Source organism: Oreochromis niloticus, linkage group LG5, assembly GCF_001858045.2.
Source record: "Oreochromis niloticus isolate F11D_XX linkage group LG5, O_niloticus_UMD_NMBU, whole genome shotgun sequence".
NCBI classification, from domain to species: Eukaryota; Metazoa; Chordata; class Actinopteri; order Cichliformes; family Cichlidae; genus Oreochromis; species Oreochromis niloticus.
The window spans coordinates 32034453-32050192 of NC_031970.2; the positions used below are offsets into that span (position 1 = coordinate 32034453).

A 15740-nucleotide genomic window follows, 5' to 3' on the forward strand; every position below is an offset into this window, starting at 1 on the left:
CTCTGAAAACGATAGTGAGGACGCGGAGCGTTTTCTGACGTATACGCTGTTTACGCTAGTGTAGACGTAGCCAGAGACAAGGGAACAGTGGGGGACAATGGCAGAAAGACAAGATAGAGAGGCAACACGTTCTCATTCCCGAGGCGTAATATTTTACGCTAGGTGACAAATCGTCAACATGTTGCGTTTCCGCGCACCCAAAACGTTCCTAAGTGACCAGATCAGAAACATGAGAACCGTTTGAAATCAATCCACACATGTTCGTTAATTTTCCTCAAATCATCTTGGAAAATGCAATTTAACGTCATTAAAGTCCTGGTTATGGTTAGGGATAAGGTTTGGGTTAGGGCTGGAATACATGGCTGGAACATGTTTTACCGCAAGACCGTCATTATACTGTATTTCACCCATAACCCGGCGCGTACCATAAGAACGCCGAAGGCCGCCTTTCGCGTTCCTCGGGAATGCCGCGCAACGTGACAAATCATCATGAGGTTACGCCTCGGGAGTGAGAAGAGGCTGAGAGAGGAGATGACAGGCGCTCAATACGCGTATATTGATGTTAAATTAAGACCATGGACTCACCTATAAAATGATAGGGATCCAAAATTTCATAAGTGCTAAACAGCAACTAACTAACTAATAAAATGGAAATCGAAACTGTATTATTAAGGTATTACACAAAGTTTAATTTTTATATTTTATGTATACAGTTTTAATGGCAGAAGATGAGGCATTACAGTACACACAAACTATACATAAACAAATAACTCTTAATTTACTTTTCTTTAGTGTACCTGTAAAGTAAATAAAAAGACAAGAAAAGACATGAGGCTACTGATACATTAGACGTAAATAACAATCATACATGTCATTTTTCCTCTCACCACTGCGGGTGATTTATCCTTTATGCTCGGGTCCTCTACCACATGCCGGGGAGCTTGAGGGTCCTGTGCAGTATGTTAGGTGTTCCTACTGGACTGCGCTCTTCTGGACAGAGATTTTGCATGTTGTTTCTAGGATATGCTGGAGCCACTTGCCTAGCTTGGGAGTCACTGCACCTAGAGCTCGGATTACTACTGTTACCTTCACGCTCCAGATTCCCACTGATGCCGTCTTGTTCCAGTAGCCTACTTCTCATCAGGGTGTCCTGGTTCTTCAACAGCTGACGCTCATGCCTGAGGTAGGCTTGGTTAGCATGGGGGGTCAAGCCTAGGACCCTTACTGGATGCAGACATACAACTCCCATTCCAAAGGAGTGTGGTCTCTCCCTCTCTCTCTCTCCATATAAATGCCCCTGAGACAATCCAGCACATAACAGCAGGGTGCAAGATGCTAGCAGGCAAGGCACATGTGGAATGCTATAACCAAGTGGCCGGCGTAGTACACAGAAACATCTGTACCGAATACGGCCTGGACGTCCCAAAGTCAAAATGGGAGACACCCCGGAGGGTGGTGGAGAATGACAGAGCTAAGATCCTGTGGGATTTCCGGATACAGACGGACAAAATGGTGATGGCTAAAAAACTGGACATAGTGGTGGTAGACAAACAGAAGAAGAAGAAGATGGTAACAGCGGTTTTTATAAAATTAAAATTGCTCTTTTACATCAGGATGTACTGATTTCATTAAATTGCCTCATACTACAAGTTGCTTTGGTATTCAGCCTTGAGAAACGTGTTTCTGTGTTAACAGGTTGTTAGCCTTCTTATTAAATTGTAATTAAAAGGTATTTAACTTAGACTTAAGCGCTAAAATAATTTCTTAATTTCTGGCTAAGCATTTTCGTCCACAGCATGTAAAAAAGGATTTTTCAGATGTAATTTAATTAGCTTCAAATAATTAAAATTACATAAACGCATCTTAGAAAACTGTACGACTGGCCCTTGATGTCATTTCTCAGTGTGGCCCTCCAGGCACATGCAGGGAGGGGGGCACCTGCCCCTTTCCTGATTCTCTTTTCTAAAGGCAAATTTATTTATTTAGTTTTAACATGTGTCTGGGTGTGGAGTCCTGTCTGTGTCCCTCAACAATAACATTTAACTGTTAATCACAATTTCGCTAAATAAAAGGATCTGGCTTGCATCAGTCACATGATAACCATTAAACAATGCTCACCCTTGATGGCAGAGTACGCTGGTTACGAGCCGGGAAGAAGCTAGCAAATTTTTGCCACCTGGGTGGTGCGGAGCTGTAGAGGAAACACACAACTGAAAGATGCAGACTGACGCATCAAAAACCAGTAAGTAGGGTCTACAGCGTACACTATAGTCTATAGCAGTGGTTCTCAAACTAGTAAATATATGGCTCTTGAAGAACCGCCCTCATAACCAGTGTTGGGTAAGTTACTTTAAATTAGTAACTTAGTTACATTACTAGTTACTTCTATCAAAAGTAACTCAGTTACTTCAAGTTACTCATTACTTTCAAAGTAGCTAGTTACTAGGGAAAGTAACTTTGGTTTTACCCAGAATTCTATTATTAATGTGTTGCTTCCCTAACTGGATACACAGCAAGGATGCCAGTCTTCTAGCTTGCTTACATGTTAGCACTAACCTGCCACAAGTGCACTGTGCCACCTAATGGCCTGAAACGAAAAAGGTTCAAATGGCAGTGTAGTAGCGTGAGTTAATGATGAAATGAATGAAACTAAATTAGAAATTCACAGTGTTTGTTTTATGTGTCACTTTTTTATCTTTCTGTTTTAATCTATTTCTATTGTTTCAACTCTCTACAAATGCAAACACATCATTTTGGGGTTGGTGCAGCAGTGTTATAAATCTAATCAGTGCACGCAGTATCACTAGGAAGAAGCAGTGGATCACAAAACACGACATACAGTGTGTTGAAACTTTTGAAAGATATATTTATTTTTGCCATTGAAATGGGTAGAAAGTATACTTTTAGCAGTGCCAACATTGAACTGTGCCTCAGAACATTTAGGAGCTGTAGGTATCAAAATAGTGCAAAAAATATAGAGCAAAAATCGTTCATCATAAACACAGTGAGGTTTGTCCATTCTTTGTAAACTTAACTGAACTTAACTTTGTAAACTGTTCAGTAATGACGGGCAAACTTAAAAGTATTTTCAGCCTCATAAATAGTCAATATTTAACGAAAATAATATTTCCTCCATACAGGTCATGTAGATAAATAAAATATAATGGTATTTTAAGTGCTTCAGTGGTCTAAGTTTCACTTGGAAATATTAACCTGTTTGACCTTGTAGAGCACCACTGAAGGAAACACATCATCATCATATCAGCACTACTCAACTTTGGTTCCCTCAAACCAACAATTGTACCTCAACAGGAGAAGCTTCTCAAACTTATGATCGGACAACTTGTTCATCTTTGGAATGAGAATCAGGTTTCCCAGGCTGAAAAGCCTTTCAACTGGGGCACTTGAAGGAGTGGCTGCATCAAGTTTAAGAGAGAGTTTCTTTATCATCAGGAAATGCTTCAGAGTCTAACCCTGTTGCTCCTGATTTGAGGTACTTGGCTACCTCAGCTTCAGCAGTGGCATATATGTCCTCATTCTATTCAAAGGAGAAGAACTCATCCTCTTTGCTAGAACTCGGGTGCTGTGTTGTCTTGGTGGCGCTGGTACCTGGTTGTAGCTGATCTTGCTCGGGGAGAAGTTTTCGACACTCTACCAGCAGACGTGCCTTTGTGAGGTCCTTCCGTGCCTGGTCATGTAACCAACAAAGCTTGAATTTTGGTAGTGTCACAGCAGCCAGCAAAGCATCTTCACTTCCTAGGACATGTGCAAACCTTGTTTTGACTGCCTGTAATAATGACACAGCAAGAGTCCCAAAAAAATTTTTGCATGAGAAAGTATGCATTGTTTCAACATTAAATTAATTAAACATTAACAGCATGCTGTAGTTTTATACAGAATGTATTTTAATTTGTAAATAGTGTGTATTTTACTACGTTGTATTTATTTTATTTATTTATTAGGGTTAAGTATCTCAAACTGTAACAGCATTTAAGGTATGTGCTAACTAAAAATAAAGACAAGATGATAGTTTATTAAACTTTTAATAAAATTTGCAGATTGTCTCAGTGGAGTTTAATAAACTCAGCCGTCTGCTCCTTGCTATCTAAAATATAACAGGACACTGGAGTAAATTCTCGACCATCTCACACTTTCGTTTAATTAGTTTTCTGTTTGAGGTTTATTCAGCTGTGTGAAAACTAACTTTAATCTCAGCCAAACCGATTTACTCAGGAACAAATAAAACACTAAAAAAAGCAAAACACAAACAGTTTTAAGTTATCTAAGTGACTTATATATCATGTTTGACACAAATAGCGAAAGTCCACGGGGGTTTGAAAACGATTTGCTGGAGTCCGCAGTTCTCGCCGGCTCGAGTGACCATTGCACCCCCCGGCTAGCTATCGAGCTGGTGGCTAACAGATGTCTCCAAAAACGTCGGAGCACTTTTGCAAATATGTGATGTCTTGATAAACCAAGCAGATATTTCAAGTTTACACAGCTACATTCTCGCCTGAAAATATGTTAAAAGTTTGTTTTGTGACTCAGAAAGAGTAATAAGAGTAATATTAAAACTCAGTAGCTGCCACCATTGTAGGAAACTGGAATTGGCTGAGCCGTGCTATGAATTCTGGGATAGGTTGGGCCACAAAGGATACGCCCGACCCATCCTTCAAATCTGGGGAAAAGTAGGATGCATTTGTCAGCTGCATTTGCAGAAGTCTTCAAATTTGGAAAGCCTTCGTCACGTTGCTGTAATGTAATCGGCCTTCAAATGCGGCCTCCGAAGGATGCGGCCTGAATTTGGACACAGCGGCCGTTTCTCAATTCTCAAGTACGCGAGCACGGACTCGCGATTTGTACAATTGGAACACCTGCGTACGTGATGATGTCACAGGTCCGGAGTTTTTACTGCCGTCCCCTCCCAGTTTAACTGTGAGTAACATGTTATGAAGCTTAACTTTAATCACAGCCAAACCGGTTTACTCAGGAACAAATAAAACACTGAAATAAACCAAACATTAACATTTAGAAGTGATCTAAGTGACTTATATATCATTTTTAACCTCAGTAGTGAAACCTCTATTAATAAAAATAGTGTATATGTACATACGTGTACATACCTTAATAAAACAAGCAGGTGAGATGTTAGAACGCTTTTATTTCTATTTTAGTGGACACTCAATACCATAGACAGCTGCTGGGGTTTCTTTAACCTGAGTAGTGAGAAGACCGCGAGCGGGGGGGGGGGGTTGAAAACGAAGTGCCGGGAGTCCGCTATTGAGTTTTGGACGAAATGCATTCTGGGATATTTAGCTGTACCAAGTCCACACCGATGCATGCTCGATAAAACGGGCGGAGCGAGAACACATCCGGGACTTTTTCGCGTTCTCGGCTTCATGCGTACTTCAACAGTACTTGGTCTCCGACTGATGACGTATCACGAGTACACGAGAACGCAAGTACGCACAAGTACGCATATTGAGAAACGCCCAGCGATACCGGAGTTGCTTCTTCTTCTTCGGGGTTTAACGGCAGCTGGCATCCTTGTACATGCAGTGCTGCCATCTTCTGTTTCAGTCCGTTATTACACTCTTAAATCCTTCTACTTATTCCTGCATCTTTCAGGATCTTACAAGGCTTTAAACGACACGTCGACTATTAAATTTGTCTTCGACGATATTGATAGTCGACGTAATCATGACTAGTCGACTAATCGTGGCAGCCCTAAACAGCATTCACTTGCATGTGACACAACAGCACAGCACAATATAAAAAGCAATTGAGTAATAAATTTAATTAAAGATAAACAAAAATGAAAATATCATCTCTTACCTGGATAACTGCATCTGGTAGCCCAACAAGGATTTGCAGACCATTTTTTATAGCCAGAGTCTTGGTCATCAGCAATTCCAGTGTGGGTAGGAGTGTGCCATAAAAACAATGGTCTTCTCCCTGAAGAATGTCCAGTGCCACAGTAAGTGGTTTCATGACTGCACAGTACTCACTGATACACTGATGCTCCCTCTCATTGAAACACTTCAACTGTAGTGTGGATGAGATTGTGTTCAGCTCCACCAAAGGTATCTTTGAAATTCTCTCCAGAGCATAATAGAACAAGTTCCACCTTGTTGTGCAAGGTACTAGTAGCTTCTTTGCAATAATGTCTTCCACAATCTCAGCAGCCACTGTGGAACGACTGGCCTTGTTCCACAGCCCTGCACATTTTGTGGTGGCACTTCTGTAGATGGTTTTTGTTGCAGCTTCAGACAATAGCCACTTCTCCACATCAGTGCAAGAGATAAGATTCATTGTGTGCGATGCACATCTCTGATGTGGCGGTAAAGAAATTGCGCCATCAGCACCATTCTGCAGCACATCCCCAATAGAAACAAAAGTCACCTCATCCTCCTCATCTTCAGAGTCATTTGATTCAGGTGGTGGCTGGTATATTTTAAAAGCCTTGACAAAATTGGAGCCATTATCCGTTACAGTTGATGTGATTTTAAACGATAGGCCATGAGGTGAGTTAATGTTGTTCAGCTCAGATGCAATACTGTCATACTTATGTCGACCCATAAATCGCCTGCAAGCCAGCGCTGCTTTCTCACTTTTCATGCTTTGTGCATTTATCCAATGCGCGGTCACACCAAGAAAACTATTATGCACAGTCCAAATGTCTGTTGTTGTGGGGATATATTCTACCTTGTCAAGTGTATTTTTGAGCTCCGACTCCATGTTGGCATATTCTTGTTCTAGGTAACTGGAAAATGTCTTTCTGCATGGTGCCTTCCCAGCTCTCCCTCGCCCAGGCATATGACTAATCAGTTGTCTGAAAGCATGGGACTCAACCGTTGAGATGGGTTTCATGTTTTCCACAACATACCTGCCAATCAGCCTGTGTAGCGGTGGCTGGGTGATGGACTGTGCAGCAGGCTGTGTGAAATCAAGCTCCAGGATCCAGTTGCAGGTGGAGGTGTTAAGTCAAAGCACGTCCAGCTTGCCGATCAGCTGTTCGGAGATGTTAAAGATGCCCGCTAGGACATCAGTCAGCTGGTCAGCACTTCCAATTCCAACCCTGCTCCTTTATTCGGGCTTGGACCGGCAAAAGTGACCCGAAATTGGCACTCTGGTGGAGTTACTTTGTGTGTGTGTGTGTGTGTGTGTGTGTGTGTGTGTGTGTGTGTGTGTGTGTGTGTGTGTGTGTTTGTTTTTATAAGTAGTTTTAAAGCTTGTGATCCACAAAACAGCATAACAGTAAAATAAGATCTGACTGCCTTACAGTCAGTGTGGGAGCAGCGGCTACGCACATGCGCGATTCATTTGCAGTTTGGACGCATAGGTGTGAACATGTCCTGCCCTGATAGCAGCTGGGGGAGGACTATCCTCCGCCTGTGAGCGCTTTGGCACGGGTGAGGTGCCCACGGCAGCACCGCTGCTTGTTAACAGTAAGAGTGATACGCGCTTTCACGTCAAAAAGTCATCATAAATAAGTCTCCAATAACACCAGAAAAAGTCGCCAGATTTGTCGCTAGTCGCTTTTTAGAAAAAAAAGTCGCTAAGGGGGTCTGAAAACTCGCTAAATATAGCGACAAAGTCGCTAAGTTGGTAACACTGCCCCGCGCATGCCTTTGGAGGAGTTCAACACCAGTCTGGCCGAATCACAGATAAGCAGGGTGTCTGGGCTGCAGCGCACAGCTGTGTCAGAGACTCTCTACATCAATGTAGCGTTAAGGATGCGGGCCAGGACACGTCGCATAAACAACTCTACTTCCGGTGGGAAAACTAATTAAAGGAAAAGGAGTTTGCAAAGAAAAACGTCTGGACTTCTTTGAGTTGCTTGAAGACGTTTCACCTCTCATCCGAGAAGCTTCTTCAGTTCTAAGGTCAAATGGCCGAGAGTCCCAGATTTAAACCCAGTGGGAGTATCCCCCCAAGGAGGGACAAAGGACCCCCTGGTGATCCTCTAATCACATGCGCCAAGGTGTGAAAGTGGGTGTGGGACCTAATCAGCCAGGGTTTCGGGTGAGCTCATTGTGAAACCTGGCCCCACCCTATCATGTGATTTCCTGAGGTCAGCTGGCCCAGGATGTGAGTGGGCGTTAAGGCGTCTGGGGAGGGAACTCAAAACTGGATTATAGATGGCAGACAGTTGGTGTCGTAAACCACCGCCTCTGTTCAAAGATGGTCGCTCACAGTGGACATAAATGGCCTCTTTCACTCCTCTTTCAAACCATCTGTCCTCTCTGTCCAATATGTGAACATTGGCATCCTCGAAAGAGTGACCTTTATCCTTAAGATGCAGGTGGACTGCTGAGTCTTGTCCTGTGGAGGTGGCTCTTCTATGTTGTGCCATGCGCTTGTGAAGTGGCTGTTTGGTCTCTCCAATGTAGAGGTCCGGGCATTCCTCACTGCACTGTACAGCATACACCACGTTGTTCAGTCTGTGTTTTGGAGTTTTGTCTTTCGGGTGAACCAGTTTGTGTCTGAGTGTGTTGCTGGGTCTGAAGTACACTGGGATGTCATGCTTGGAGAAAACTCTCCTGAGTTTCTCTGATACACCGGCTACATAGGGGATGACAACGTTGTTGCGTCTGTCTTTCTTATCCTCCCTCGCTGGTGTCTGATCTTCTTTTCTGTGCCTTTTTGCTGACTTTATGAACGCCCAGTTAGGATAACCACATGTTTTCAGTGCTTCCTTTACATGTGTGTGTTCCTTCTTTTTCCCTTCAGGCTTAGAGGGAACATGTTCTGCCCGGTGGTGTAGGGTCCTAATTACTCCAAGTTTGTGTTCCAGAGGGTGATGGGAGTCAAAGAGGGGATACTGGTCCGTGTGTGTGGGCTTCCGGTAAACTTCAATGTTGAGGTTGCCATTCAAATATCACCGCCTTTATCCAGGGGATACCATACCTTGCATTTATGGACTTCCTAAGATCCACAAGGAAGGGGTCCCACTCAGACCCATAGTCAGTAGCATAAACTCAGCCACTTATAACACTGCAAAACACCTTGCTACCATCCTGGCACCTCTCGTGGGGAACACCCCACATCACATCAAGAACTCCACCGACTTCACCGACAAGGTCCAGAAACTTACCCTGGATCCAGATGAAACCATGGTGTCCTTTGATGTAGTCTCTCTCTTCACTTGCATACCCACTACGGAGGCAGTGGAGACTGTCAGAAAACGACTACAAGAAGACAGCTCCTTGGAAGACAGGACCAACTTCACACCCAATCAGATTTGCACACTGTTAGACCTCTGCCTTACCACAACATACTTCAAATACAACGAAGGCTTCTACAGACAAAAACATGGCTGTGCCATGGGCTCCCCTGTGTCACCTATTGTAGCCAACCTTTACATGGAGGAAGTGGAAAGAAAGGCTCTTGGCTCTTTTAAAGGGAGAGTACCCAGCCACTGGTACAGATATGTGGACGACACCTGGGTCAAAATCAAGACACAAGAAGTGGAATCCTTCACTGCGCACATTAACGCCGTGGATAAAAACATCAAGTTCACCAGGGAAGACACTAAGGACAACTGTTTGCCTTTCCTGGACTGCGCTGTGCACATTGAAGAGAATGGCAACCTCAACATTGAAGTTTACCGGAAGCCCACACACACGGACCAGTATCTCCTCTTTGACTCCCATCACCCTCTGGAACACAAACTTGGAGTAATTAGGACCCTACACCACCGGGCAGAACTTGTTCCCTCTAAGCCTGAAGGGAAAAAGAAGGAACACACACATGTAAAGGAAGCACTGAAAACATGTGGTTATCCTAACTGGGCGTTCATAAAGTCAGCAAAAAGGCACAGAAAAGAAGATCAGACACCAGCGAGGGAGGATAAGAAAGACAGACGCAACAACGTTGTCATCCCCTATGTAGCCGGTGTATCAGAGAAACTCATGACATCCCAGTGTACTTCAGACCCAGCAACACACTCAGACACAAACTGGTTCACCCGAAAGACAAAACTCCAAAACACAGACTGAACAACGTGGTGTATGCTGTACAGTGCAGTGAGGAATGCCCGGACCTCTACATTGGAGAGACCAAACAGCCACTTCACAAGCGCATGGCACAACATAGAAGAGCCACCTCCACAGGACAAGACTCAGCAGTCCACCTGCATCTTAAGGATAAAGGTCACTCTTTCGAGGATGCCAATGTTCACATATTGGACAGAGAGGACAGATGGTTTGAAAGAGGAGTGAAAGAGGCCATCTATGTCCACTGTGAGCGACCATCTTTGAACAGAGGCGGTGGTTTACGACACCAACTGTCTGCCATCTATAATCCAGTTTTGAGTTCCCTCCCCAGACGCCTTAACGCCCACTCACATCCTGGGCCAGCTGACCTCAGGAAATCACATGATAGGGTGGGGCCAGGTTTCACAATGAGCTCACCCGAAACCCTGGCTGATTAGGTCCCACACCCACTTTCACACCTTGGCGCATGTGATTAGAGGATCACCAGGGGGTCCTTTGTCCCTCCTTGGGGGGATACTCCCACTGGGTTTAAATCTGGGACTCTCGGCCATTTGACCTTAGAACTGAAGAAGCTTCTCGGATGAGAGGTGAAACGTCTTCAAGCAACTCAAAGAAGTCCAGACGCTTTTCTTTGCAAACTCCTTTGACTACGATGACCTGGATGACTGAGAACCTTCACAGACATAATTAAAGGAAAAGTCGCACTAATAACACCTACCACTCACTTTTATAAGCATACACTATGACCACTTCCACGCAGTAACGTTGTAATAAATATAATCCCCGGTAAAGTCAGTTAGCGAACACTACTGGCATGTAATGCCAATGACGACCATTTCACAAACTGTAGAAAATGCTCAAAATCTTGTCGGCACCAAAAGTGAAGGGCTGACAGTTGCGTTTATATCCGGTTGTTCAGTGATGACGCGACGAATCCTACTTCCGGGCCTAAAGTAGTCTGCGTTTAATATGGCTTTTGTGTTGTTAACATGTTTAATGTTTTGTATTTTCTTCTATTTAATCTCAAAAAGCTCCTAAAAACATTCAGTGATCACCGTTGACCTCCCTCGGCTTTTATTACCGCTAATCATTTATTTAAGCTCAGTTTTTAAAACCTTACGATGTAACTACAGCACAGCCCATGCAGCAGTATATGAATAACTAACCTCGTATTGTGGATGGATTATCTCAGTTGTTCTCCTGGTTGAAGTTTGGTCCGTTTACAGCATCCTGCCATGCGATTACATTTGTTCCTGACCACTGAGAACACTCACGTTAACTTTTATCGAGTGGAAAAAAAGTTAGCTTGTTTATATTATGCTAACATAGCTGTGTCGCTAGCGGTCACGTAGCACATCGTTATATACCAGCTAGCCAAACTTCAGTAACCCTACAAACGTCACTGCTGTTTAGTTTTCTGTCTTCATTTATGTTGGAAGTGACAGCAGAGCTGTACGTTTGAATTTGTTTCTAAACCCCTGCAGTCAGGACATGCTATATTGTATTTAGATGGAAGCTAGCGAGCTAACTTCCTGCTAACTTCTAACTCTGTTAAATGTCATAAATTCCGTTTTCATGGATGCCTGGATGTTAAACTCAATTGTTACACCTGGTAGAGAAGAACGCTGATCATTTTATTAAAGATGAAAGACTTTAGACAGTGTTTTAACTCTCAGTAATGCCACAGTGATCATTTGATATATGGACCTCCAGCAGAGTTTAGGCCCAGACACGGCTAGTGACGTCAGACTGAACAACCGGATACGAACCGTAAGCGCTAATGTTGGTTAGCATCAGCTAAAGCGAGGAAGTTTGACACTTACAGAGGCTGTGAACGCAGAGAGAGCTTAAAAATGCATTGTGTTTTTTGTTGTTTAGTTTTTGTTTCGTTGCTTTGATTTGGGATTTTTTTGCATTAAGATGTTGCACACAAAATTAAAGATATAACGGTGACTTAGCTGCTCGTTGGATAAACCCATGGACCTCAGAAAAGATCAACACTACTCGGATGTAAGCACCCGTGTATAACACAATAGGCAAAATTACGCTTGCTAGCCTTTCCACATCATAGGCTTCGCATTAAATAAATATTTTTCCAAATACTCACCATGATCTGAGACCGTTTAAATATTTTGTTACTCCGAAAATATGGCAGTATGAAACTAAACTTTCAGCCTAACGGGTAACGCAATGCTAAGATTTACACGGAAACGATCAGCGGAAATCGTTAAAGTACTATTGGTCTACATTCTTCTTCTATGGTAGCAGCCTGAGCAGAGTAACACCCAACTTTAAACTGCCGCCATCTGTTGGCACCAATGACCGTAGAAAACATTATTGCGACAACACGTTTTTGGGGGAAAATAACAGAGATTGAAACTTTACTGATAATTTGTCCAAGTTGAAAAATGCCCTCCTCCAAAAATGTCATGTGACAACCTCATTGCCTTACAGAATCATGACGTCACGCACATGTAGAATCTTACCACCACTTTGATCCTTTGGTCCTTTGATCCTTAAAACCCATAAATAGCGGTGAAAAGCAATGACTTTTAGTCCGTTTCTCGCAGCACTGATCTTTGCAGCATTGAACCGTTCGCCAGAAAAGCCTTTTGAAATATTAGGATCCTTTGCAATAGTCACTGTTTCCAGACCCAACATGTCTCAAACAGAAGATCCAAAGGGACAAGAAGTTGACCCCTACGCTCTTCCCTGGGATGAGCCACTAGACCCTTACCTCTCCTCTCTTCCTTGGGGTGACCGAGTAGAAATAGAGGAAACGTGCTTGGAAGAAATGGAGGATGAAACGCTCACGGATCAGCCCTGGGATCAGCCACTAGACCCTTACCTCTCCTCTCTTCCTTGGGGTGACCAAGTAGAAATAGAGGAAACGTGCTTGGAAGAAATGGAGGATGAAACGCTCACGGACACAGAGAAGGTTAAGTTATTGATGGAGGAAAATGAAAGAAACAGGGCTGAATTAATAAAGTTGTCCTACCAGCTTCTAGAAAAGGAAGCTATTATTGAGGAGAAACAACAGGATCTCCGGGACATGGACAAAAAGAACCAGGAGCTTCAAGGAAAGCTTGATCAAGCTCTGCAACAAAATAAAAAACTCCTCCAAGAGAAGAAACATGAGGACATGAAGAAGAGAGGGATGGACCGCAATCTCCGAGACTTGGAGTTAATGTACAGTGTAGACAAAAAAAGGCTTGGTGACACACTGCAAGCAAATGAAAAGCTTCTTCAAGAGAAAAGGCAACAGGAGATCAAACAAAAAGAAATGGATCGCAAGCTTCAGAGCATCAAGCAACACAATGAAAGCTTGCAAGGAAAGCTTGATCAAGCTCTGCAACAAAATAAAAAACTCCTCCAAGAGAAGAAACAAGAGAGCATGAAGAAGAGAGGGATGGACTGCAATCTCAGAGACATGGAGCTAATTTACAGTGTTGACAAAAAAAGGCTTGATGACACACTGCAAGCAAATGAGAAGCTTCTTCAAGAGAAAATGCAACAAGAGCTCAAACAAAAAGAAATGGATTGCAAGCTTCAGAGCATCGAGCAGCACAATGAAAGCTTGCAAGGAAAGCTTGATGAAGCTCTGCGACAAAATAAAGAAATCCTCCAAGAGAAAAAGCAGCTGGACAGAAAGCAGGGAGACATGGAGTGCCAACTCCAGCACATGGAGGGAAAAGACAGGATGCTGCAGGTAAAGTTCGATGAGACACTGCAGAAATATCAAGAGCTGCAAGAACTTCATAACAAAATGAAGTACAAAGTAACTGAGCTGGAAGGAGAAAATGAAAAACTGCAAAAACAGGAGGCGACATCTAAAGTACTGAAAGAAAGGTTGGAAGAAAAACAAGCCAAAATAGAAGAAGTGGAGAAAAAATGCAATAAACTGGAGCAGCAAAATACAGAAACAATCGAGGAGTTGAAAATCCTCATCCTCGAGAAAAAAGTGCTCATAGAAAAGCAGCTGGAGAAGAAGAAAAGACGCTTCTTCCGCTTCTTCCGGAGGAGGGACACTCCTTTCACTGCTGCCGATGTCACCTAGTCTTCCTCCACCTCCGTTCCAACTTAATCCCCCCTCCCCTCCCCTCCCCCTTTAATTACTAACACCTCTCCCATCCCCCCCCCCTTTCACACTCACCCCCAACCAGTCCCGACAGTTGACTGCCCCCTCTAGAGCCTGGTTCTGTCATAGGTTTCTTCCTTTAAAGGGAGTTTTCCTATCCACTGTCGCCTAGTGCTTGCTCAGAGGGATTGTTGGGGTTTTCTCTCCTCTATCTCTTTACCTCCTTTCTTTCCCTTTACCCCCCCCCTTTTTCACACTCACCCCCAACCAGTCCCGACAGTTGACTGCCCCCTCTAGAGCCTGGTTCTGTCATAGGTTTCTTCCTTTAAAGGGAGTTTTTCCTATCCACTGTCGCCTAGTGCTTGCTCAGAGGGGATTGTTGGGGTTTTCTCTCCTCTATCTCTTTACCTCCTTTCTTCCCCTTTACCCCCCCCCCCCCCCTTTTTCACACTCACCCCCAACCAGTCCCGACAGTTGACTGCCCCTCTAGAGCCTGGTTCTGTCATAGGTTTCTTCCTTTAAAGGGAGTTTTTCCTATCCACTGTCGCCTAGTGCTTGCTCAGAGGGGATTGTTGGGGTTTTCTCTCCTCTATCCCTTTACCTCCTTTCTTTCCCTTTACTCCTTTCTCCCCCCACCACCCCCACCTTTTTTTTTCTTAATAATATAACAATAAAAACAATTGGCTGCATTTTAAATGTGTCACATCAATGTCTTTATTCAAGAATACAAGAAATGGGTAATAGCTGCATGTGTGTTTGTGTGTGTGCATAATATGCATACTTCATATAAATATTGTCTATAACTTAATTATTTTCTGTAGTTCAAATAATTAAACAATTCAGTTACATAACACATTTGAATTTAGATTTTATGTACTGTATAGCCTGTATGATAAATCAATATTTACCCAATAAGTATAAAATCCAGGAAGCTACACAACATGGAGGGTTCTTTACAAACACAAGTCTAACTTAGGTTTCACACTGTTAAATTTACACAAAATGTCAGAAATCTGCACTGTCATTAAACCTAATTTTTCATGATTTGTTGGGTTAATATTCTGAGGCCCAAAAAACAACTGGCCATTTTTGGCTACTTTTGATTTTACATTTGTATTTCACCTTCAAATTGTTGTTTTTTTTTTTAAACCTTGCCTTGCTTGGTATCATTCTTTTCAGAACAACCTCACATGTCTGAATTTACAGTTACTTTTTCATTGACATACTGTATTAACTGATCTGAAATCACACAAAAACATAAAATCCTAGTAGGAGTTATATTTTCTTTTTACTGTAAAAACCACAGACATGTTTAGCAAATTATTTTCATATCTTGAAATGCAAATATAAATGGTAAATTTTTAAAACTTATGGACAAATTTTGTAAACAATAAAATTATATATAACTATTCATCTAAAAATGCAGCCAATGCATCAGGCGCTTTGTTTTTTTGTTTTGTTTTTTGTACAGCCATTTAAAAACACTACTTAACTAAAACGAGAGAACAATCAGGTGTCACAATAAGATGCCCCACAAATTATTTGTGCCAGTAAATAAAAAAATGTCCGCCACAAGACAGAGAAAAACAGCACAGGGAGAAACCTGCAGGCCTGACAGCAGGTGTATCACTCCCTCTGTTTTCCACCTGGAGACAGTGTTTACA

At 42.8% G+C, this 15740-nt stretch overlaps 2 protein-coding genes across 2 annotated transcripts; one reads left to right on the plus strand and one right to left on the minus strand.

Moving 5' to 3' along the window:
• Positions 1-2879: 2879 nt before the first annotated feature.
• On the minus strand, positions 2880-7162 carry LOC112846970 (uncharacterized). The gene is made up of 2 exons (XM_025907466.1): positions 5836-7162; positions 2880-3787 (listed from the first exon to the last, which is right to left on the minus strand). Exons 1-2 carry the CDS (start codon positions 6868-6870, stop codon positions 3539-3541), a joined length of 1284 nt encoding a protein of 427 aa, XP_025763251.1. The 5' UTR covers positions 6871-7162; the 3' UTR covers positions 2880-3538.
• A 4599-nt stretch (positions 7163-11761) lies between these two features.
• On the plus strand, positions 11762-14119 carry LOC109202186 (coiled-coil domain-containing protein 157-like). The gene is made up of 2 exons (XM_019358624.2): positions 11762-13078; positions 13331-14119. Exons 1-2 carry the CDS (start codon positions 12544-12546, stop codon positions 14053-14055), a joined length of 1260 nt encoding a protein of 419 aa, XP_019214169.1. The 5' UTR covers positions 11762-12543; the 3' UTR covers positions 14056-14119.
• The last annotated feature ends 1621 nt before the right edge of the window (positions 14120-15740 follow it).